This window comes from Giraffa tippelskirchi, chromosome 8 (genome assembly GCF_054371585.1).
Source record: "Giraffa tippelskirchi isolate mGirTip1 chromosome 8, T2T-mGirTip1v1.2.pri, whole genome shotgun sequence".
Taxonomy (NCBI): Eukaryota; Metazoa; Chordata; class Mammalia; order Artiodactyla; family Giraffidae; genus Giraffa; species Giraffa tippelskirchi.
Genome location: NC_137282.1, coordinates 30,368,679 through 30,389,497, shown reverse-complemented (window position 1 = coordinate 30,389,497; position 20,819 = coordinate 30,368,679). Strand labels below are relative to the sequence as shown.

Sequence of the window (20,819 nt, the reverse complement as noted above, 5' to 3'; positions counted from 1 at the left end):
AGATGTCAGCACATAGTTTTTCAAGGGCCTATACCTAGTCTATAGGCAAGGATTTTTATTGACTAATTGAGAAGTAAGGAGGAACGGTAGTAATGGTCTGGTAGGGTGATACAGTGGTGTTTCAGGGGAAAATACAAAACCAAGGTACATTTTGAATGCACTAACAACCAACTTGATGATTAAGTATAAAGTAAGAGTCAAAAATATCACAATTTTTAGGAGAAAATGGTGATTTCAGTGGAAGAATGAAAAGGTTGAGAATAAAGATTTGGGTTGGGCAAGGTATATAGAAGAAGGATGAACTTACTTTTGCACAGATGACAATGCATATTGAGAAGGCAAGAAATAGGTTTTCCAAATTCAAGTTCTTTTCCTATTTAGGTTGTTATATAACATTGAGCAGAGTTCCCTGTGCTATACAATAGGTCCTTGTTGGTTATCTGTTGTAAAGTTTTTTAATAAGATTTTTTTTATGTGAACCATTTTTAAAGTCTTTATTGAATTTGTGGCAATATTGTTTCTATTTTATGTTTTGGTATTTTGGCCAGGAGGCATGTAAGACGTTTGTTCCTCAACCAGGGATCAAACCTGCCCCACCTGCATTGGAAGGCAAAGTCTTAACCATTGGACCACCAGGGAAGTCCAGGTTATCCATTTTAAATATAGCAGTGTGTACATGTCTATCCCAAGAATTTGAAGAATAGATACGTGTCTATGTATCCCTGAATCACTTTGCTGTACGCCTGAAGCTAACACAGCATTGTTAATCAACAATACTCCATTATAAAATAAAAAGTTTAGAAGTAAAGAAATAGGTTTCCCTTTAAAGTGTTTTGGAATAAGAGTAATGACGTTACGTTGGTTACAGTGGATTTTTGATTTGAGAACTTTTCCTCCCAATATGAATGTGACATCGAGACTAATTTTCAAAGATCGTACTTCATACTGGTCCTTTAAAATCACATTAGTTTATAAAAGCAAGGTTGCTATGGAACTCTGCTATAAAGAAAGATAATTGAAACATTCATACTAGTATAATTTTGTTGTAACTCTCATTTCAAATTTAATGAATCAGTGCCTGCTGCAGAGGAAGAGACACACTGGGAGCTAATTTACCTGTGAAAAGACAGGGGCAGAGGATGAAATCTTGGTTCTTTTGAGAAAATTGCATGCTGTTGAGGTTTGTTTGTGCTGTGACTGTTTTTGTTGCTTTCAATAGGGCCTGACTATGCTAGGAGGCCATTAGAGGACAGAAATCAAATCTTAATCAGCCTGGATGTATTTTTCTGTTTAAAAAAAATAGAGATCCCACTTCACTCTAAGGCTCAGGGAGTTTAATTAAAGTAAGCAGAGACAAAAGTACTCTGTTGAGAACTGTCATTTCTCTTCGTGTGACACTATTAATAATGTGGTGTGATGCTGTTTTGGAAGTTTGGTTCTTTCCTTGTCCTCTGTCTTGCTCTGACTCCCTTCTCTCTTCTAAATGAAAGAGGAATAAGCCCTTAAAGGAAGGTGCTATCCTAAATTCACTGTCTCCTTGTGCACCATATTATCTGTGACCTCAGCTGTAATTCTTTGAAGAAATAACCCTCCCAAGCTCTCTTTTTTTTTTCTTCCCCTTTCTCTTTTATTGTGAGTCTCTTTTCACAACAACATTTGCAAGCTTCTTCACAAAGTTTTTTTTTTTTTTCCAATTAGGATGAAAACTAGATCATGATGTGAGCCTTTCGTTGTGAGTGTAACTTCCCTTTTTGACAGCTCCATTAGATCTGCCCAGTTATAAATCTTCATATTTCTGACTTGCCTTGAAATCAGAAAGTGTTTTCATTCTGCTTGTTTTCAGTGAGCAGTAAGCATGAAGGGAGGCATGGCTCAGACATCAGAGTCTCTTCCACCAACTTTCCTGCCTTAACCCAGTGCCAGGGCAAAATGTTTGTCACCAAACCTGATGATTCTGCTTTGATGGCTAATTATGGGTGGTACATTTTTGAACTTAAAGAGTGACTCTGAAGTCACTTTCCATTTTTACATGTGCAGTAATGTGCAATGTAAAGCTTGAATTTCACACTACTCATTGTGTGAAAGTTAATTAGCATTCTTTGCTAGAATACCTGCTTCTTTGCTCGAGTTATCATTTAATTGTATCTGTCTGTCTCACTTGATTTTGGTGGGTGCTTTTTAAGTCAAATTATGTATTTTAAGCGTGCTAATTGCATTGACATGCAAAAAGCCGCTTACTAAACGTGTTCATATAAATCATACTTTTATTCTATTCTAATACTCGGTTTTTATAGCATGCGTTCTGTGAAAAAATTGTGATTATCCATTATTTTAAAGTAACAGGGAAGAAAGGAAGTTTTAATGGAAGCAGACATTATTTTGTTTTGAGGATAACATTGGAAGCTGTTTGACCCTACTCTAATGCCCTCACAAAAATATAAACATGCAAGTATATGATCAAAGTAAGGAATTAAAGAGTTAACATTTCTTTAAAAGCAAGAGGGCCATTAACTTTTAATAATGCTGTCTCAAATATTTGTCTATAAATTGTGGTGATAATCGAAGATGAGCCTATGGGATTGTGCTTTGTAGTTCTGTTTGATTTGATAATTCTAGTAATCCCTTAAGAACGTTAGAAAAAATAGTTTATGCTTACATTAGCAACTATTGTGAGATTGTAAAAATAACCTGGCAATCCCAAGATGTAGTATAAGGATGCTGCTGCTGCTGCTAAGTCGCTTCAGTCGTGTCCGACTCTGTGCGACCCCATAGACGGCAGCCCACCAGGCTCCTCCATCCCTGGGATTCTCCAGGCAAGAACACTGGAGTGGGTTGCCATTTCCTTCTCCAATGCATGAAAGAGAAAAGTGAAAGTGAAGTTGCTCAGTCGTGTCCGACTCTTAGCGACCCCATGGACTGTAGCCTACCAGCCTCCTCTGTCCATGGGATTTTCCAGGCCAAGAGTACTGGAGTGGGGTGAATTGCCTTCTCCAAATATAAGGCTAGAAGGGGGGGAAAAAGTGGTATCTAGGATCTTGTGTGTGTTTAAATCATTTCTTTTAGAGATGTTTTTAAACCTAATATATTTTTGTTTCTTAGCATGAGAAAGAAAGAAACTGGCTTCAGAAAGTTTAAAAATGAGATAAAACATTGCCTGCCTACTACAAAATGTTATGCAGCATAGTTTTCTTCTTTAAAAAGAATGCTTCTGGACTTCCCTGGCAGTCCAGTGGTTAAGACGCTGAGCTTCCACTGCAGAGACCAGTTTGATCCCTGGTCAGGGAAGTTCCGATGCCACGCACGATGCGGCCAAAAAAAAAAAGAGAAAAAAATGCTTCTCTTTTTGCTGCTAGGTTTTGGTCTCCACACTGGCCTTTACTAGATGGCATTCCCACCCCACACTCAAAATAAAGCAAATGTTTCTTCCATCTAAAGTTGAATTTCTACAGGCCTATTTTAAAGCTCATGTTTCCTCTTCATTTTCTTCCTGACAACATGCCTGAAACAAAACTGACAAAAATGATTATTCCCATGTAAATTAGTGTGGGAAGCTCTGGTATCATACCCAGTGACCGTTGCCAGGGTTCTCAGTTTCTCGGAACTTCCCCCCCATTATGAAATATTAATAGATATTGAAAGTTTAAGGTGGCTATGAGATTAAAGGAAATAATTTCTATTGAACTCATAGCATAATCAGTTTTAATAAGCTTTACTGAGTGTAAATTTCCTTGGTGGATTTTCCCCTCTGCTGTGCAACCCCTTTTTTGCATTTAAGGTCTATAAATTTACATTTGAACTTAGATTTTTAGTAACTCCTTCTTGGAATTATTGGGTAAACCTAACTTACTTATAGCTAGCAAAAACAAAAAAAAAGCCCCATAAAATAGGGGGAAAATGTGTAGTTTCCTTTTTCCTTTCCTTTTCTTAACGTGAAGAGCATTATCTTTTGAGCACACAGTATTTTTGAGTATCAGCTGTTTAGGAATTGTTATAGACTGTATATGGATGTGTTGGAATGATTTAAAAAATCGATCCTCGCTAATGGAGGGAATATTTTCAAAGTGAACTGTTGCCATTCCTTCAGTCAGCCACATACAGCAGAAAAAATTCAAGTAAACATGGTAGAAGAGGTGAGCTCTTCCTTATACAATTAATGAGAGGTGCAGTGGTCTTCCATGGGGAATTAGAATTTGAAAACGCTTTTCCACATGAGCATTTTCCCCTCATGTCTAGAACCAGATAAGGAGACTAATTTTAGATGCACAATATCCAAACAAGATGAATGTGCTGGGCACTGCTGATTAAGAATGTCCATCTTAACATGAATATTTCTATTCTCCTTTGTAAAGACATATAGTTGGCAAAAGCCATGTCTGTGAGATCCCTAGAGACCACAGCTCACTCGGGAGAGATGTAGCCAGCTTTCTCTTACATCAGCTGCCCAAGGGAGACACATCCCAGAATAAGCCCCTCACTCTTGTCCTTTGTAATGTTTTAGATGAGTTGTTTTATCTTGAGTAGATTTGTATTTTGTAAAACTCCAAGTGGTAAAGTATAACAGCATCAAGACTTTAGCAACTCCATGTGTATATGTACACACCACATACACTATTCATATACATATATATATATATATATGATATGAGATTTTTACCTGTATCCTTATAATCTGTATATAAGTAAGATTCTATCATGAGTCTAGGTATTTAATAAATGAAATTGACTTGTCTTTGATGTGCTTGAATTTCAGAAATTTTAAATTATTTTTCAGTACACTAGAGTCTTTCAAAATAAATCAGTAATTGTATTTAAAAAAATAAAACACAAACTTTTGCAGCACAAACCCAGTCAGCATTCAGTAATTATTATATACTATAGCTCTTTAATACCTACAACCATGTTTTCCTTATTAGGAAGATAATGTACTTGCTTACTGATGGTTTTGTGAGCTGTGTGTATTTGGCATGTATTTTGCATATATTATAACAATGATTTACTAAAAGACTTGGGTGAAAGAAAATATATTCAAGATTAGGAGCAAATGGCAATACACCAGATTCAAGTAGAAGTTTTTTGTACCGACAAGTAAATTTTAATCATCTACGTTTAACCTCACTTTTAAGAATCATTCAGATTTTCAACAGAAGGCCATATTTATGGTAAACCCAAAGCAGTCTTTGTGAAACCTGAAAAAGATTTGTGAAAACAGCCTGCAATAAAAATCACAAACGCTTCATATAACACTACTTGATAGATATCACTTGCACCATTAAGAACTAAACGACAAAGGATGTAATTTCAGTTCTGGCATGCAATATTAATCGAAAGCCTTTAAAACATCTTTCTGATGGGAACTATGACAACGTGACATTGAAGAATTATGAGCTAAAGGCATCCATCTTAATCAGATTTTCAAAGTAAATGCCATAAAACATAAAGTTATTCCATTCATCTTTACATTTTCACATGTTTCGGTGGGAACATCATTTCCTAGTGTGTTGCCCTAATGCAAAGAATACAATTCAGTACTCAAAGTATGAATTCAGTCTGGAGGATTGCAATACATTTTAACCAGCCACCCTGTAAACTCAGGGAATTATTTCTCTAATAAAGTACATTTCTATCTGTCTTTTATGCTACTGATACATTATCCTAGGTAAACAGTTTAATTAAATGATAGTAAGAGACACTTTTGAAAAATAATTACATGTATATTTGCCTTTATAAATTTAGATATGAAAAGAGAAATGTTTTCAAAGATATACCTGTAGAAAGAAATTACCTTATGGGCATACTCAAACCAAACATCTTCTCTAGTCGCCCCCCACCCCCGAAAATTATTACTTTATTTGAGTAAATGGGAAAAGTCTAAAAATTGAGACCTCACATTAAAATAGCACATCATAGTTTATAAAAATCCTGTATTATACATTATCTCTTTTAATCCTCACATTTTACCCACATTTGACAGATGAGGATTCAGAGAATTTGGAACATGAAATTGATTTGCTCAAAGTTCCATAGTTACTAGATTTCAGACTGGGAGCTTGAACCCCAGATTCGTATTTCCCAAACCCTAAGCCCCCACATGACTATATTTGGAGCTAGGACCTCTAATGAAGGTAATTAAGGTTAAATGAGATCATAAGGGTGAGGCCTTGTCTGATAGTGTTAGCATTCAGATCCAGAGAGACCCCAGAGAACTCTGCTGGGCCCTGCAAGGACTCAGGGGGAAGGTAGCTTACTCAGGCCAGGTGGAGAACCCCTGCTGGAAGCGGACTCTGCCAGACCTCAGTCTGGGACTTCTAGCTTCCACAACTGTGAGAAGGTCAATTCTTGTTGCTAAGATCACCTCCTGTGTAGTTTTTCATACAGCAGCCGGAGCAGAACTAACACTCCAGGTCTTCCTTATTCTTCTCTGCCATAAATCTAGTGTTATTTCCCTCCTCTATGGAAAATTTTAATCAACTGGCGTTAAAATATTTGTAGACTCCTGAAATAAAAGTTCAAAAGATCTGGGCAAGAATACCTCAGTCACCAGCTTCTTTTTGAACCTCTATTTTGAGAGGAAGGCTTCTAAAGGCAATTAGCATCCTGTGGAAAGATGTAGGCTTCCAGCGTCAACAAATCATGCTAGCCATTTTAAAAGGCACAGCCAACACTCAGAAGATACCTATCATTAATCTCCCAAACAATAACAACACCTCATTTTTCTATAGTTACTTTACAGTTTGTGAAATGCTTTCCTATGCATGATCTCATTTTGATGCTGGTCTTCATAATATCGTCCAGATTTAGTGTTCTTTTCACTGTATCATCCTGCTCTTCATTGGTGTTCAGCCATTAAAACAACAGAAAAACATGTTGGAAAGAGGCATTTAGTGTTAACATACACACACACACACACACACACACACACACACACACACACACACACACACACACACACACACACACACACACACACATTATACCCAAATTAATAGTGACAGAGAAGGGAGTTCAGCGAACATGCATGTTTCAGCTTAAACTGTGACTCTATTTCCTTTTTACTCAAAGAACATCATAACGTGGTTTCCACTTAACAGATCACTCTCATTGCAAATGCCAAGAATGGGAAGGGGACAGTGGGTTCGATGGAGTCTGTGTTGCATCTACGTAATATTTAATGTTTGTGATAACACCATCTCTGTTTAGAGGCCATGATGTGATTGGAAGGAAACTAAAAATTTGATTCTATTTTAATGTAAAACATTGGCAGACAATGTAGACCCAAGCTGCCAATAACAAATATGATAGCAAATAATATGTTCATATAAAATGACTTTATATCAAATTTAAATTTACTTCAGATTTCAATAAGTAAACAACTACATAAAAGCCAGAAAAGAACTTTCAAACTTAAATAAAACTGACCTTTTTTTTAAAAGTTAGGATGACAGTTACAGCACATTCAAAAAATTACAGCTAGTTAATCAGTTTTAGGGAAAAGACATCCAGCCTATTTTATCTGAACCTTTTTCTGATTTCCATCTTTTAAAATATTTCAAGAATGGTAGGAAAAAAATAAGTGATTAGAGAATACATAGGAAGTATACACCCACCCTGCTCATTGGGTTCTCCCCAAATATTAGCTCTGCCATTGATCTTTTTCCTTAGCATATTATATGATATCATATTTGTTTACTAGGGGGCTTCCCAGGTGGCTCAGTGGTAAAGAATCCACCTGCCAGTGCAGGAGCCACAGGAGATGCAGGTTTGATCCCTGAGTTGAGAAGATCCCCTGGAGAAGGAAATGGCAACCCATTCCATTATTCTTGCCTGGGAGATCCCATGGACAGAGGAGCCTGGCAGGTTACAGTCCATGGGGTTGCGAAGAGTCGGACACGACTGAATCAACTTTCACTTTCTCATCAAAAGGCAGCTTTTGGAAGAGGGCTCTGCATCTGTGGCTCAGCTGGTAAAGAATCTGGCTGCAATGTGAGAGACCTGAGTTCGATCCCTGGATTGGGAAGATCCCCTGGAGAAGGGAATGGCAACCCACTCTAGTACTCTTGCCTGGGAAATCTCATGGTCAGAGGAGCTTGGCAGGCTACAGTCCGTGGGGTCGCTAACAGTTGGACGCGACTTCATTTTCACTTTTCCCTTTCATGCACTGGAGAAGGAAATGGCAACCCACTCCAGTATTCTTGCCTGGAGAATCCCAGGGACGGCGGAGCCCGGTGGGCTGCCATCTATGGGGTCGCACAGAGTCGGACACGACTGAAGCGACTTAGCAGTACCTTAAGATGTCACTAGTTACAACATTAGGCAGCATAGAATGGTTTATTTAGAAAATAAAAAATACTGTTTTTAATATTTATAACATAAGATAATGTGGTAGAGTAGCTGTGATATGAATTAATATAGTAGAGTTTTCATAATATTTATATTTGAAGTAGTTTTTTTTAGCTATATGTCCCATAAATGTTTATAGGTATAACTTGAGATACTAGGATAAGATTTTTAAATTACCTTAAGTTTTTAATAAGGGAAGCCAGTGGCTCAGAGGTAAAGAATCTGCCTGCAATGCAGGAGACACAAGAGATGCCAGTTTGATCCCTGGGTCTGAAAGATTCCCTGGTGAAGGAAATGGCAACCCACTCCAGTATTCTTGCCTGGAAAATCCCATGGCCGGAGGAGCTGGAAAGCTACAGTCCATAGGGTTGCAAAGAGTCAGAGACGACTGTACTATAATATACACCAATATATTTCAAGAAAATATTGTAAAGTACGTGAAATAAAGAGAATTTTAAAGCTAAAACACTTCAGAATTTATTGTATGACCCCACCATACCCCACAACCACAACCATTCTTTGACAGAGAAGAAAAACTTGAGGCTCAGAAGCTAGTTGGTTTATATGCGATTATGTTTAGTTAAAGTAAGTACTCAACTGTATATTTCCTGTTTCCTTTTCTAGTACTTTTTCTCCCATACCAGACATTTTCTTTGTGATAGAGAATATGTTGCCTGAAAAGCATAACAAGTTCTGCATTATATGGAATATTCAATTTGCTTTTTTTATTCTTTATAAGCCACTTATCACATACTTATAGCTTTTAGTTGCCTTCCAGCCTGTTCTTATCCATATTACAAATATGTGCTTTATTTATATCATATCATATACTCCATTTAAGGTCAATAAAATTTAACTGCAGTAAAATCAAATGCCCATTAGGAAATCAGAGAAGAGAGAAGTGTTTATTGATTGTATGTCAGCAGTTCTTCCTTGTCACAATTGGGACAGGTTCTTCCTTTTTTGCTTGCTCTCACAGGTAAATTATGTTTAAATGGGCAGAAGAATATCCTGAAATGTATACTGAGACATTTACAAGATAGTTAGATCCATTTTTCTACTCATGTGTAAGTTTTAAGTACTTTGCTGTAAACAGTGATTGTGGAAAGCAGAATTCTGTAGGGGATAATGTGTTGGTGGCATTGTTGGTGGTTTAGTCGATAAGTCGTGTCCAACTCTTGTAAGCCCATGGACTGTAGCCTGCCAGACTCCTCTGTCCATGGGATTCTCCGATGGACAAGAATACTGGAGTGGGTTGCCATTTCCTTCTCCAGCGGATCCTTCCGACCAAAGAATCAAACCTGGGTCTCCTGCATTGCAGGCAAATTCTTCGCCGACTGAGCTATGAGGGAAGCCCTAGTGTTAAGTATATTGAAAGCGAAACTACTTTAACAAGTGGAAGGTATTGTTTCCAAGCACTGACAGTTATGACGCTTGCTCCTTGGAAGAAAAACTATGAGAAACCTAGACAGCATATTAAAAAGCAGAGACATTACTTTGCTGACCAAATTCCATCTAGTCAAAGCTATGGTTCTTCCAATAGTTATGTATATATTTTGGACAATAAAGAAAGTCAAATGCCGAAGTACTGATGCTTTTGAACTGTGGTGTTGGAGAAGACTCTTGTGAGTCCCTTGGATTGCAAGGAGATCAAACCAGTCAATCCTAAAGGAAATCAGTCCTGAATATTCACTGGAGGGACTGATGCTGAAGCTGAAGCTCTAATACTTTGGCCACCTGATGCGAAGAACTGACTCATTGAAAAAGACCCTGATACTGGGAAAGATTGAAGGCAAGAGGAGAAGGGGATGACAGAGGATGAGATGGTTGGATGGCATCACTGGCTTGATGGACATGAGTTTGAGCAAGCTCTGAGTGTTGGTGATGGACAGGGAAGCCTGGCATGCTGCAGTCCATGAGGTCACAAAGAGTCGGACATGACTGAGCAACTGAACTATTGACGAGTATGGTATTAGGAATTATATAGAAAGCTGTTTATGTAGCTCCAAATAAAACTCTATTCCTGCTTTCTGGAACTCTCACTGAATGTATATTGACCTTTCTTTCATTCTGTTTTTCGTCTGTGAATTACTCTTTTATACTTAGACAGTCTTTGTCTTTCTGATGCCATCTGGGTGATTTTCCCCAAACTCACTGGTACTCTCTACGGTTATCTAATATATTGTTTGAACTGCCCAGTGAGTTTCTAACTTCAGTGTCTGCATACACATTGTACCTTTTTCTATATAACTTTTTTTTTTATAACACCTCTTCTTTTTTCATGGTGTCTTATTCATATGTTCTTAATTCCTTTTAAATCTGTAAGCATTCTAAACATGCTTGTCACTTTATCTAATGGCTGCATTATCTGAAGTTTGGGGGAAAAAATTCTTGCGTTTTGTTTGTGGAATTTGACCCAAGGTACATTGTTTTCTCTTACGGTAAGTAATTTTAGACTGTAAATTCATTAAAAGTAGGGTTTTATCTGCAGGGTGGGAAGGGAGAGGAGAAGAAAGCACTTTGAATGTGTAAATATTTTTGTTTAATTTGGGCTCCATTGAATTGTGGTATGGCTAAGAACACATATTTTATTGACTCAGATTTTTCCCATTTGTAAGGAAAATTCTTGCTACTTAATTTTTATCTTCATAGGGAAGTAATGTCAATTAAATGTCTGCAATATGTATGATATTGTCTAAACAATGGAGATATTTTTAAATATGATTTATTATTTTCAGGGTCATAAAATACTTTGTAATATGCCTTTGCCAATAGGTCCTGAAATGTAGTCAGATAAGGGATCCATTGTTTCCTAAGCTTACCATTAGAAAATCAAGGGAAAACAGCTTCCATAAGGTCACTGAATTAGTTGACGATGGAACTAAAGATTAAGCTAAATCCAAGAATTACATTAAAATTTCAAACACAAAAGCTAACTGTGATTCAATCCTTGTACACTTAGATCATCCACTCCAAACTCTGCTCACTAGCAGCCCTATTTACAACAGCTGAGACCTCGAAACAACCTAAGTGATCATTGACAGTTGATTGTGATATATGTTGACAATGAAATATTACTCAGCCTTAAAAAAGAATGAAATATTGCCATTTGCAGCAACGTGGATGGATGTAGAGAATTTTATGCTTAGTGAACTATGTCACAAAGAAAGATAAATACTATATGATATCATTTCTATGTGGAAAGTCTAAAAATAATTCATACAAATGAATCTATATTGTTGCTGTTGTTCAGTCCCTAAGTCCTGTCCAACTCTTTGTGACCCCATGGACTGCAGCATGCCAGACTCCTCTGTCCTCCACTGTCTCCCAGAGTTGCTCAAATTCATGTCCATTCAGCCAGTGATGCTATCTAACCTTCTCATCCTCTACCACCCACTTCTCCTATTGCCTTCAGTCTTTCCCAGCATTAGGGTCTTTTCCAATGAATGAATGTGAATACAAAATAGAAACAGACTCACAGACATAGTGGAGAAGGCAATGGCACCCCACTCCAGTACTCCTGGCTGGAAAATTCCATGGATGGAGGAGCCTGGTGGGCTGCAGTCTGTGGGGTTGCAGAGAGTCGAACACAACTGAGCGACTTCACTTTCTTTCTCTCTATAGTTCCTTTTGGAGAAGGAAATGGCAACCCACTCCAGTGTTCTTGCCTAGAGAATCCCATGGACAGAGGGGCCTGGCAGGCCTCAGTCTATGGGGTTGCAGAGAGTCGGACACGACTAGGCAACTAATACACACACAGACATAGGGAACAAACTTATGGTGACCAAAGGGGGAGGGCGGAAGGAAGAGACAAATTAAAGACTATCAAATTAACAGATATAAGCTACTACACATAAAATAGATAAGAAACAAGGTTTTATTGTATAGCATAAGGAACTATACCCAATATCTTGTAATAACTTGTAATACTATGTGAAAAAAAAAAAAAAACCCTGAATCATTGTTCTGTATACCTGGACTAATGCAATATTGTAAATCAACTATACCTTAATAAAAAATTAATATGGTAATAAGGTATATAATATCAAAGTATTTTATGTGCTTTGGATATCTGTTTTAAGAAAGAGGCCAGTTTTGCAGAAAACTTCAGTTTTGTTTGAGACAGCTGGGAGAAAGTAGATACAGCCCGGAAGTCAAGTGAGAATGAATGAATTTTGTGGTAAAGAAACAAAGGCTTTAACCTCACCGTTGTTAATCCCCAGTAAATGGATGTGGGCCCTCCTAAATGTGTGTCCAGGTCAGCATGGTCGGTGTATCTTTTTGTAAACTCCGGGGGATAGGAGGGGGGTAGAAGCAGAGTTTATTCATATAGTCAGCTTGCTGTCTTTAGTATCCAAGAGTTCTCAAGCCATAGGAAGAGGGATGCTTCTCTGGTTCTCCAGCAGTGTTCCACGTTTCTCTCCCTTCCCCCAGCCTTAACCCCTGCCTTTCATCCCTCTGCTCCCTCTTCCCTCCACCTCCCTGTCTTCTTCCCTCCATCCTCATCACCCCATCTGTCCTTTGCTAACCGTCTCCACTCAGACTGCAAAGTTATTTGAACGCATCATGGCTGTCAACCCCTAGCTTCTAAGTCTCTTCCACAATAGACGGTGTCTTCCCTAGAGGTCTTTGCAGCAAGCCCGCTACTCCGAGTTGCTGGAGAGGAAGAACAGGACAGAATAAGGGAGGAAGGCAGTGGGCCCGGCCCTAGGGGCAGCCGGTCAAAGCAAGCTCTTTCTCCTCACCTCTCCCTTCACCCCTACCTTTCAGCCTCTCCCACCTGGGCAGGGGCACCCCTGTGGACAGACACCCACAAAGCGGTATTTCTGTCTAGTCTTTTCTCTCCCTGCTTTCCTGTTTGAAAGTCTATTTCCACTCGGGTCCTCGTAGACCACAGCCCAAGGCTGTGAACCAGAGCACTAGACTGAACTGCACTTTACTGTCTGGAAGTTGTCTGCAGTGGCTTTTAATTAAAAAAAAAATCAAATAGCAAATATTTCCAAATAGGCTTAAAAAAAAAAAATGTTCTTTTTTTTTTTTTTTTTAATTCTTGACATGATGCTGTGGTCATAGTAGACGGGAAAAAAGGTGCAGCCAAACTTCACGAGTGAGAGATCAGATGCCCTCTTCTCCGGGAACCGCCAAGGCAGTAGTTTATTTTTGATTCCTGTGACATTTCTGAGTCTTGCTTTGTTGCTGTGAAAGGAAAAGCGTTTCCTCTTCAGAGATATTGGACAGTGTGTTCTTCCTTCTTGTGATAATAGTATTAGCTGCCGGCAAGGCTGTTGAGTTGCTTTGTTTTCCCTCAAGATGTTCTGCCCTGAAGCTGCTTATTTCTTCCATTAATAAGTTGCCTTTTAGCTCTTCCTGTATATGTCAGGCACTGTATCTTTTAGGTTCCTTCAAATAGGCACTATAAAAAAAATGAAGCTAAGAGAGAAGTATAACTTATTCAAGAAAATATCCCATGAAAAATAAACTGTCATGTGTCTCTCCCACGTGTCACGGCCCCTCCACCTCAGTGGTTCATGCAGCAGAGTTGCTGTTGAGAAAGTTGGCTAGTTTCTTTTCTTCCTCCTCTGGAGCTCAGGGACTGTGCCTTAACATTTGCTTGGAATTGGGTTTTATAGGTTGATTAAACTGGAATCTACTCCACTGTCAAATAGCTTTTTGTGGTCTAATAGTCGGCACGCCTTACTGCCTTACCAGATCTTCCACCTTTCTGTGTATCTTACCCCAGGCTGATAGGTTTAATGGGACAACCTTCAGTGCTCTGTCAAAGACCTGACTTCTTTGGTGGCAAGGAGCTGAGCAAAATGAGCGAAGTCTAAGTCTATCTAATATTTATTAATGTAATGTGAATTTGAACAGATATTGGCTATCATCTGTGTTCAGTTTATCAGATAAACACCAGAAACTGTTAGGCTATCATGAAAGATATATGAACTTGGACAAAGAAAGATGGGCTGAAAGAAACAACACTAGTTAGGTATAGGATATAATTTCTAGAAACCCAGTGCCAAAAATTTTATTTTTTAAAAAAAGTAGGGAAGACTGTTTGGAAAAATTAACCTATATCTTTTCTAAAATACCTAATTTTCAGCATTTCTAATCATAAACTTTAAAATATAAGGAAAACATTTGGCAAGCTATAATACATATTTTATGTATTGCTCATATCTTATGTGTTTGTATCATATATTCTTACATATTTTATGTAATTGTTCTATTATTTGCACATCTTAAAAGATAGATTTTAAATATTGGAACATCTGCCATGGTTCAAAAGAAATATTCTGGAAATCCAATTTTTGGAGCCAGTTGCATGCTACCCTGCTTGGATGAGATGACAACCCTCCCCTGCACCCCCACCGCCACCCGCCAAGGTCCTGTTAATGCGTAAATATCACCAACCATTCAACATGTTTTTAGGAGTCTTTTGAATAAGGCTTAGTAAAGGTACTGATAAATCCAAAGAGGAAATAAGACATGTTTGCAAATTGCCTTACAATTAAAGGCAATACAAGCTGTATAACTGAATTATTGTGCTGAACACCTGAGACTGACATAGCACTGACATCAGCTGTACTTCAGGAATAAAAATAGAAGGCAATGTGAGAAGGCTCCACTTTTACTTCAACTCACGCTTCATTGACCTTTTCACAAATATTCCTTCATTCAACAAGTATCCATTGAGTATTTATGATTGTGTGGTCCTTAGGGGTTCTCTCCATAGAGAGTCTAACGGGGAACATGAGACCTTTAAAATTAGTTGTAATACATAGAGGAAAAGGAGAAAGGCCATGGGAAAGAGAAATAAAAAACTAAGAAGACTCAGAGAAGAAATAATTGATTTCTGTTTGAAGAAAACAGAAGTAGGGTCGTTTCATCATCCTTAGAGCTTGAAATACACAGGGTTTGGATACAGAAAGGTGGAGGAAAATGTCTTTCAGATAGAAGCCACTGTACAGAAATCAGAAGTTGTGGGGGGTGTACTGGGTACAGCAAGCTTGACTAGGACAAGGATACATCCAGAGAATTCATGGAAGAAACATTTGCAGAAATATCTGGGGGACTATCTTGGACAAAGATCACATTGACCTTTAGAGTTCATTATATGTTTTATAGGCACTAGGAAGCCATTTGGGTTTTCCAGGAATAAAATGATGTGTTCAGAACTATGTTTCAGGAACATTGAACTTGGTGACTCTGTGAGGTCCTACCTAAAACTTTTTCTCAAGTCTATATAAAGCTTGTATCAGTGGATTAGATTAGAGCAATGTCTATAGTAGATGTTTTGGCTGTTCTCATGTGGACCTGCCCACTTACATTAGATTCTTATTGCTGGTCTCCAAATCTAAACCCGTGTGCCCACTTCGAACCTTGGTCATAAAACTTTGCCCTGGATATTCATATGTCTTCCTATGAGGTCAAATGAGAATGTTCTCTCTGTCCTCAATACTTTCCTTAAGCAAGTTTTTTGAGCTTAAAAACACCCCATATCATGTAATTGATCATGTTTCCCTCTTTGTGCTTGCAACAAGGTAATGTAGAGCCAGATTTATACCCTGCTTTAAAAATGTGTAGGGACTTTCCTGATGGTCCAGTGGTTAGGAATCTGCCTTCCAATGCAGAGACAAGAGTGCAGTCCTTGGTCAGCGCAGTGAGATCCCACATGCAGTGGGGCAGCTGAGCCCACATGCCACAGCTAGAGAACAGCCCACACACCCCAACGAAAGGTCCTCTGTGCCGCAGTGAAGACCTGGCCCAGCCCAATAAATAAAGAAATACTTTTTAAAATAAAAGAAAGATCCTTTTAAAAAATAAAAACTAAAAAAAAAAAAATGTGTAAAACCATGGATCAGGAGTTCATCCACTCATCTCATATTTGGCTTTATCTTTCCTACTTTCAGTTGTCTTTTATTCTGTTGTCTTCTCTGACAGTGTTAATTTTTATTTTATCCTGTGATGCTTTATAAACATAATCGATCTAAAATAAGTTGGTATAGATAAATACATGCTCCCGCTACTTCTCACGTCCTGTAAGCTGGAATCTCTAGAACTAGCATTGCATCCTCAGATTTTGCTTCTGTTTGTGGTCTGCTGCAGAATTTAAATTTCTGGCCATCCATTCCATCTCACTCAGACTCTGCATTTACTCTGTTCCGTCAGACTTTAAACTGAACCTAGCTTTCATTATCTGGGTCTGTTTCACTGATGGTGAGGTTTCCGTGGTGGCTCAGTGGTTAAGAATCCACCGGCCACTGCAGGAGACGTGGATTCAATCCCTGTGTTGGGAAGATCCTCTGGGGAAGGAAATGGCAATCCACTCTAGCATCCTTGCCTTGAGAATTCCATGGACAGAGGAGCCTAGTGAGCACCCACTGTTTATATTTTTATTTAAGTATATTAAGTATACTAAGTATATTTTATTTAAGTATATTAAGTATATTTTAAGTATACTAAGCCTCTAGAAACTAAGGTAATATTGTAACTCAATAATACTTCTATGAAAAATTTAAAATTCTTTTAAAGTTAAAAAAGAATAAGAATCTTAAATTCAACATATTGAAATATATGATGATAACAGACCTTAAATCTTTTCGTGTTTCAATAACAATATTAATAATAATTTACCATTTACACAGTGCTTTTACCTGTTACTGGTTTAGCAGATCCTTGAAACATAAAAGCTTGATAAATGTCTGTGGGATAAATGACTAAGTGCGTGAATAAGTGGATGAATGCGTGCATTTCACTGAATCCTTAGATTGTACTAATCCCTAGCTGGGGCAGCATTATTTCCCACATTACAGATTAGGAGACAGAGACTCACTATCACGACGCCTGACAGAGTTAGGAAGTCAATTTGTTATCGTGACTTCTACTACATAGCTTTTTCTCAGCATAGTATAATATCTGATATATCATTTATTCTGTGTAACCTGTCTATAATATAATTCCATTCTTTCACGAAACTGTACTTAAAAACATGGAGTCATTTTCCCTGTTTCTCTACTTCTTTTTAGGCACAATCTTAATACTTTTCCTTTCAAGACATTTCTTTTTTCTCTCTTCATTATGAGGCCAACCTAGTCTAGGCCCTCATAACTGTAGCTTATTATCTCATCCTATAAGCAGCTTCTTGAAATGTTCCTTGAAGACCTCTGTAGCCATTCTGATCATATGCACTGATACTAGGAACAGCAAAGCTAATTAGTTAAATGATGTGCTTACAAGCATGCCAAGTCCCTGCAGTCGTGTCCGACTCTCTGCAAGCCCATGGACTGTAGCCCACCAGGCTCCTCTGTCCACGGGGATTCTCCAGGCAAGAATACTGGAGTGGGTTGTTGTACCCTGCTCCAGGGGATCTTCTGACCCACGGATCAAACCCAGGTCTCTTTTACGTCTCCTGCATTGGCAGGCGGCTTATTTACCACTAGCGCCACCTACCTGAATGGTAAATCTTCCATGAATTTTAAACTGTCCATTTCTTTTTCTCACCTGATTAAAACTGTATTTGTATTGTAACCCTGATGTTCCTTCAAAGGCTGACTCACTTTAACTGATATTTGAACACCCATAATTTTTCATGAGCAGCAAACCAATGGGCCAGGTAAGATTTCTGTAGTTTCTAGTATGGGAATCTTTAAGAAGCCTGCAAGGAAGTAGCTCTGTTTCATGGATTTAGGTGTGATTTCTGTCCTTCAAGAGTAAGAAATTATTAGTTGTTAAATGATATGATATGGATTATTAGGGACCACTGGAAACATGGCAGTAATTACTAATATTATATACTATGGGAGGAGTTATTTTAATTATCATACCCTGTAAAGAGGTTTGATAATACATATTCACATTATTAACATGTCATGAATTCATTCCATGCAACCAGAATTATAATGTTTGACTGTGTTATTTGGCTTAGCAATCACTGCTGGAGTTCACATTGTAGATGAAAGATAGTCCCTGCTTTTCCTATTCTCTTTTAATACGTGCATTTATATTAATAGCATGATTTAATACATCACTTCAAAATTATATTGCACTTTGAACTGCATTTAGTCAAAAATTGACATCTTATGGGCGCGGAACCATAATAAGTTTAGCATTAAATTAAGGCGTCATCTGTCTGTTGGCTAAAATGTAGTGTTTGTGAATTCTGGCATGTCCAAAGCTAGGTAATGAGATTGAGACGTGGGTCTCAGATGTTGCATTCATTTGTGCATTTTAACTTTTGGCTTATTAGCTTGAGGGACTTTTTCGCCCAGCTACAGCCTACTGTTGTATTTACATTTTGAAGCTGCTGGATCCATTAGGATTCTGGTTTGAAACCAAATATTCATACCACTGACATAGTGACATGAGTCACTGTGGTCACCTATGACTTACTCCAAAATGTACTTCTACTGCATACTGTGAAATTGGAAAATCTGTTGTGTGTGTGTTCTAATGGATGTAACGGTCATTAAGTATATGAGTCTTCTGACGTTGTAATCAGCTGTGATTCAGTCTGTTAAATATCCATGAAACAACATCTGCTTCACAGAGTGACCTTCTGCTAAAGAATACTTAGCGTCTATTAGTAGATCACAGTGCAGATCTGCCTTATTTGAAATGCACTAAACTAGAGTAGTCGACTACTATTTAGCAACGAGCTCATAATAATTTATTGCAGTTAAATAAAGCTTAAAAAAACTCCATTAAATAATTATAGGGATTATATGCATTTCCAAAACCTTTGTGTTCCACTGAAATTACCCATTTAATTTCAGGGTTGGTTTGTTAAAAAAAAAAAAAAAGCTGAAATGTAAAGGCGCATTAGGGGAGCTGTCAGATGCTGTTTTCTGTAGGTGTTAATAAAACCAGATGAAAAAAAAAAAAATCTGAAACAAATTAAAACCAAAAGCAATTTTACCATCTGTTGTAGATTAATTAGAACTTTACGTATCAAGGGTAAACTTGCTCTTAGAGAATGTCACTGAACACCCGCCTAATAGAATAATATGCAAATATATTAGGTAATGGATTTCTATGCCGTTTTTAATGCTAATGGATCTATGGTGGATCCCCAAGAAATTGGTAGTGTGTATAAATGTATATGTACACATACACATACATATAATGAGTTTCCTTTTCTTTTTTTCAGAGCAACCTGCAAACAACCAAGGCCAGTCCACCCTACAGCCTTTGCCACCTTCCCATAAGCAGCACTCTGCACAGCATCACCCATCCATCACTTCTCTCAATAGAAACTCCCTGACCAACAGAAGGAACCAGAGTCCGGCCCCGCCGGCTGCTTTGCCCGCCGAGCTGCAAACCACAGCCGAGTCCGTCCAGCTGCAGGACAGCTGGGTCCTTGGCAGTAATGCACCACTGGAGAGCAGGTGAGTCCCAAAGGGGAGGCTCATGGAGGATTCGACCATTAGGGCCACACAGTGTCCCTGCGTGGAGACTGCATGTTTGACAGCAGTCAACAAACCGTATTTTTTTAGCATCTAAAATGGAAAGATAAGCGGGTCCAACCCTTTCCTCAGTAAGAGAGATTTACTTTTTTAAAAAAATTGGGACACAGTTGCTTTATAATATTGTGTTAGTTTCTGCTGTACAGTGAAGTACATCAGGCATATGTATGTGTGTATATGTATATATCCCCTCCCTCTTGAACCTCCCTTCTGCCCACCCCCATCCCACCCCGCTAGGTCACCACAGAGCACCAAGCTGAGTGCCCTGTGCTGTAGAGCAGGTTCCCACTTGCTGTCCGGTTTACACACAGTAGTGTATATATGTCAGTCCTAATCTCCCAATTCATCCCTCCCTCCTCTTCCCCCGTTATGTCCACATATCCGTTCTCTGTGTCCGCGTCTCTATTCCTACCCAGTAGTTAGGATCATCTGTACCATTTTTCTAGATTCCGCATATATGAGTTAATATACAATATTTGCTTTTCTCTTTCAGACTTCACTCTGTATGACAGACTCTAGGTCCATCTACATCACTACAAATATCCAATTTCGTTCCTTTTTATGGCTGAGTAGTATTCCTTTGTATGTATGTACTACATCTTCTTTATCCATTAATTTGTCAGTGGACATTTAGGTCGCTATTATAAATGGCGCTGCAGTGAACACCAGCGTGCATCATTATTGAGTTATGGTTTTCTCGGGGTATATGCCCAGTAGTGGGATTGCTGGATCACGTGGTAGGTCTATATTTTGTCCCAGGGTTTTCTCTATTTGTGGTACACGGGCTCCTCACCGCAGCAGCATCTCTTGGTGCAGAACACTGGCTCTGGGGTGTGTGGGCTTCAGTAGTTGCTGCACGTGGGTTAAACAGCTATGGCTCCTGGGCTCTAGAGCCTCGGATCAATAGTTGTGTCTCACGGGCTCAGTCACTCCAAGGCATGTGGGATCTTCCCGGATCAGGGATGAACCTGTGTCCCCTGTGTTGGCATGTGGATTCTTAACCACCGGACTACCAGG

General features: G+C 38.5%; 1 protein-coding gene across 4 annotated transcripts in view; it reads left to right on the top strand.

Annotated features, from left to right (window-relative positions):
• Positions 1-20,819, top strand: part of TENM3 (teneurin transmembrane protein 3) — a 1,016,736-nt gene that overhangs the window by 807,287 nt on the left and 188,630 nt on the right. For all 4 annotated transcript variants that reach the window (XM_081521959.1, XM_081521963.1, XM_081521962.1 and 1 more), the window contains one exon: positions 19,487-19,724. In XM_081521959.1, the coding sequence (XP_081378085.1) occupies positions 19,487-19,724 (238 nt within the window). The remainder of the gene's footprint in view (positions 1-19,486; positions 19,725-20,819) is intronic.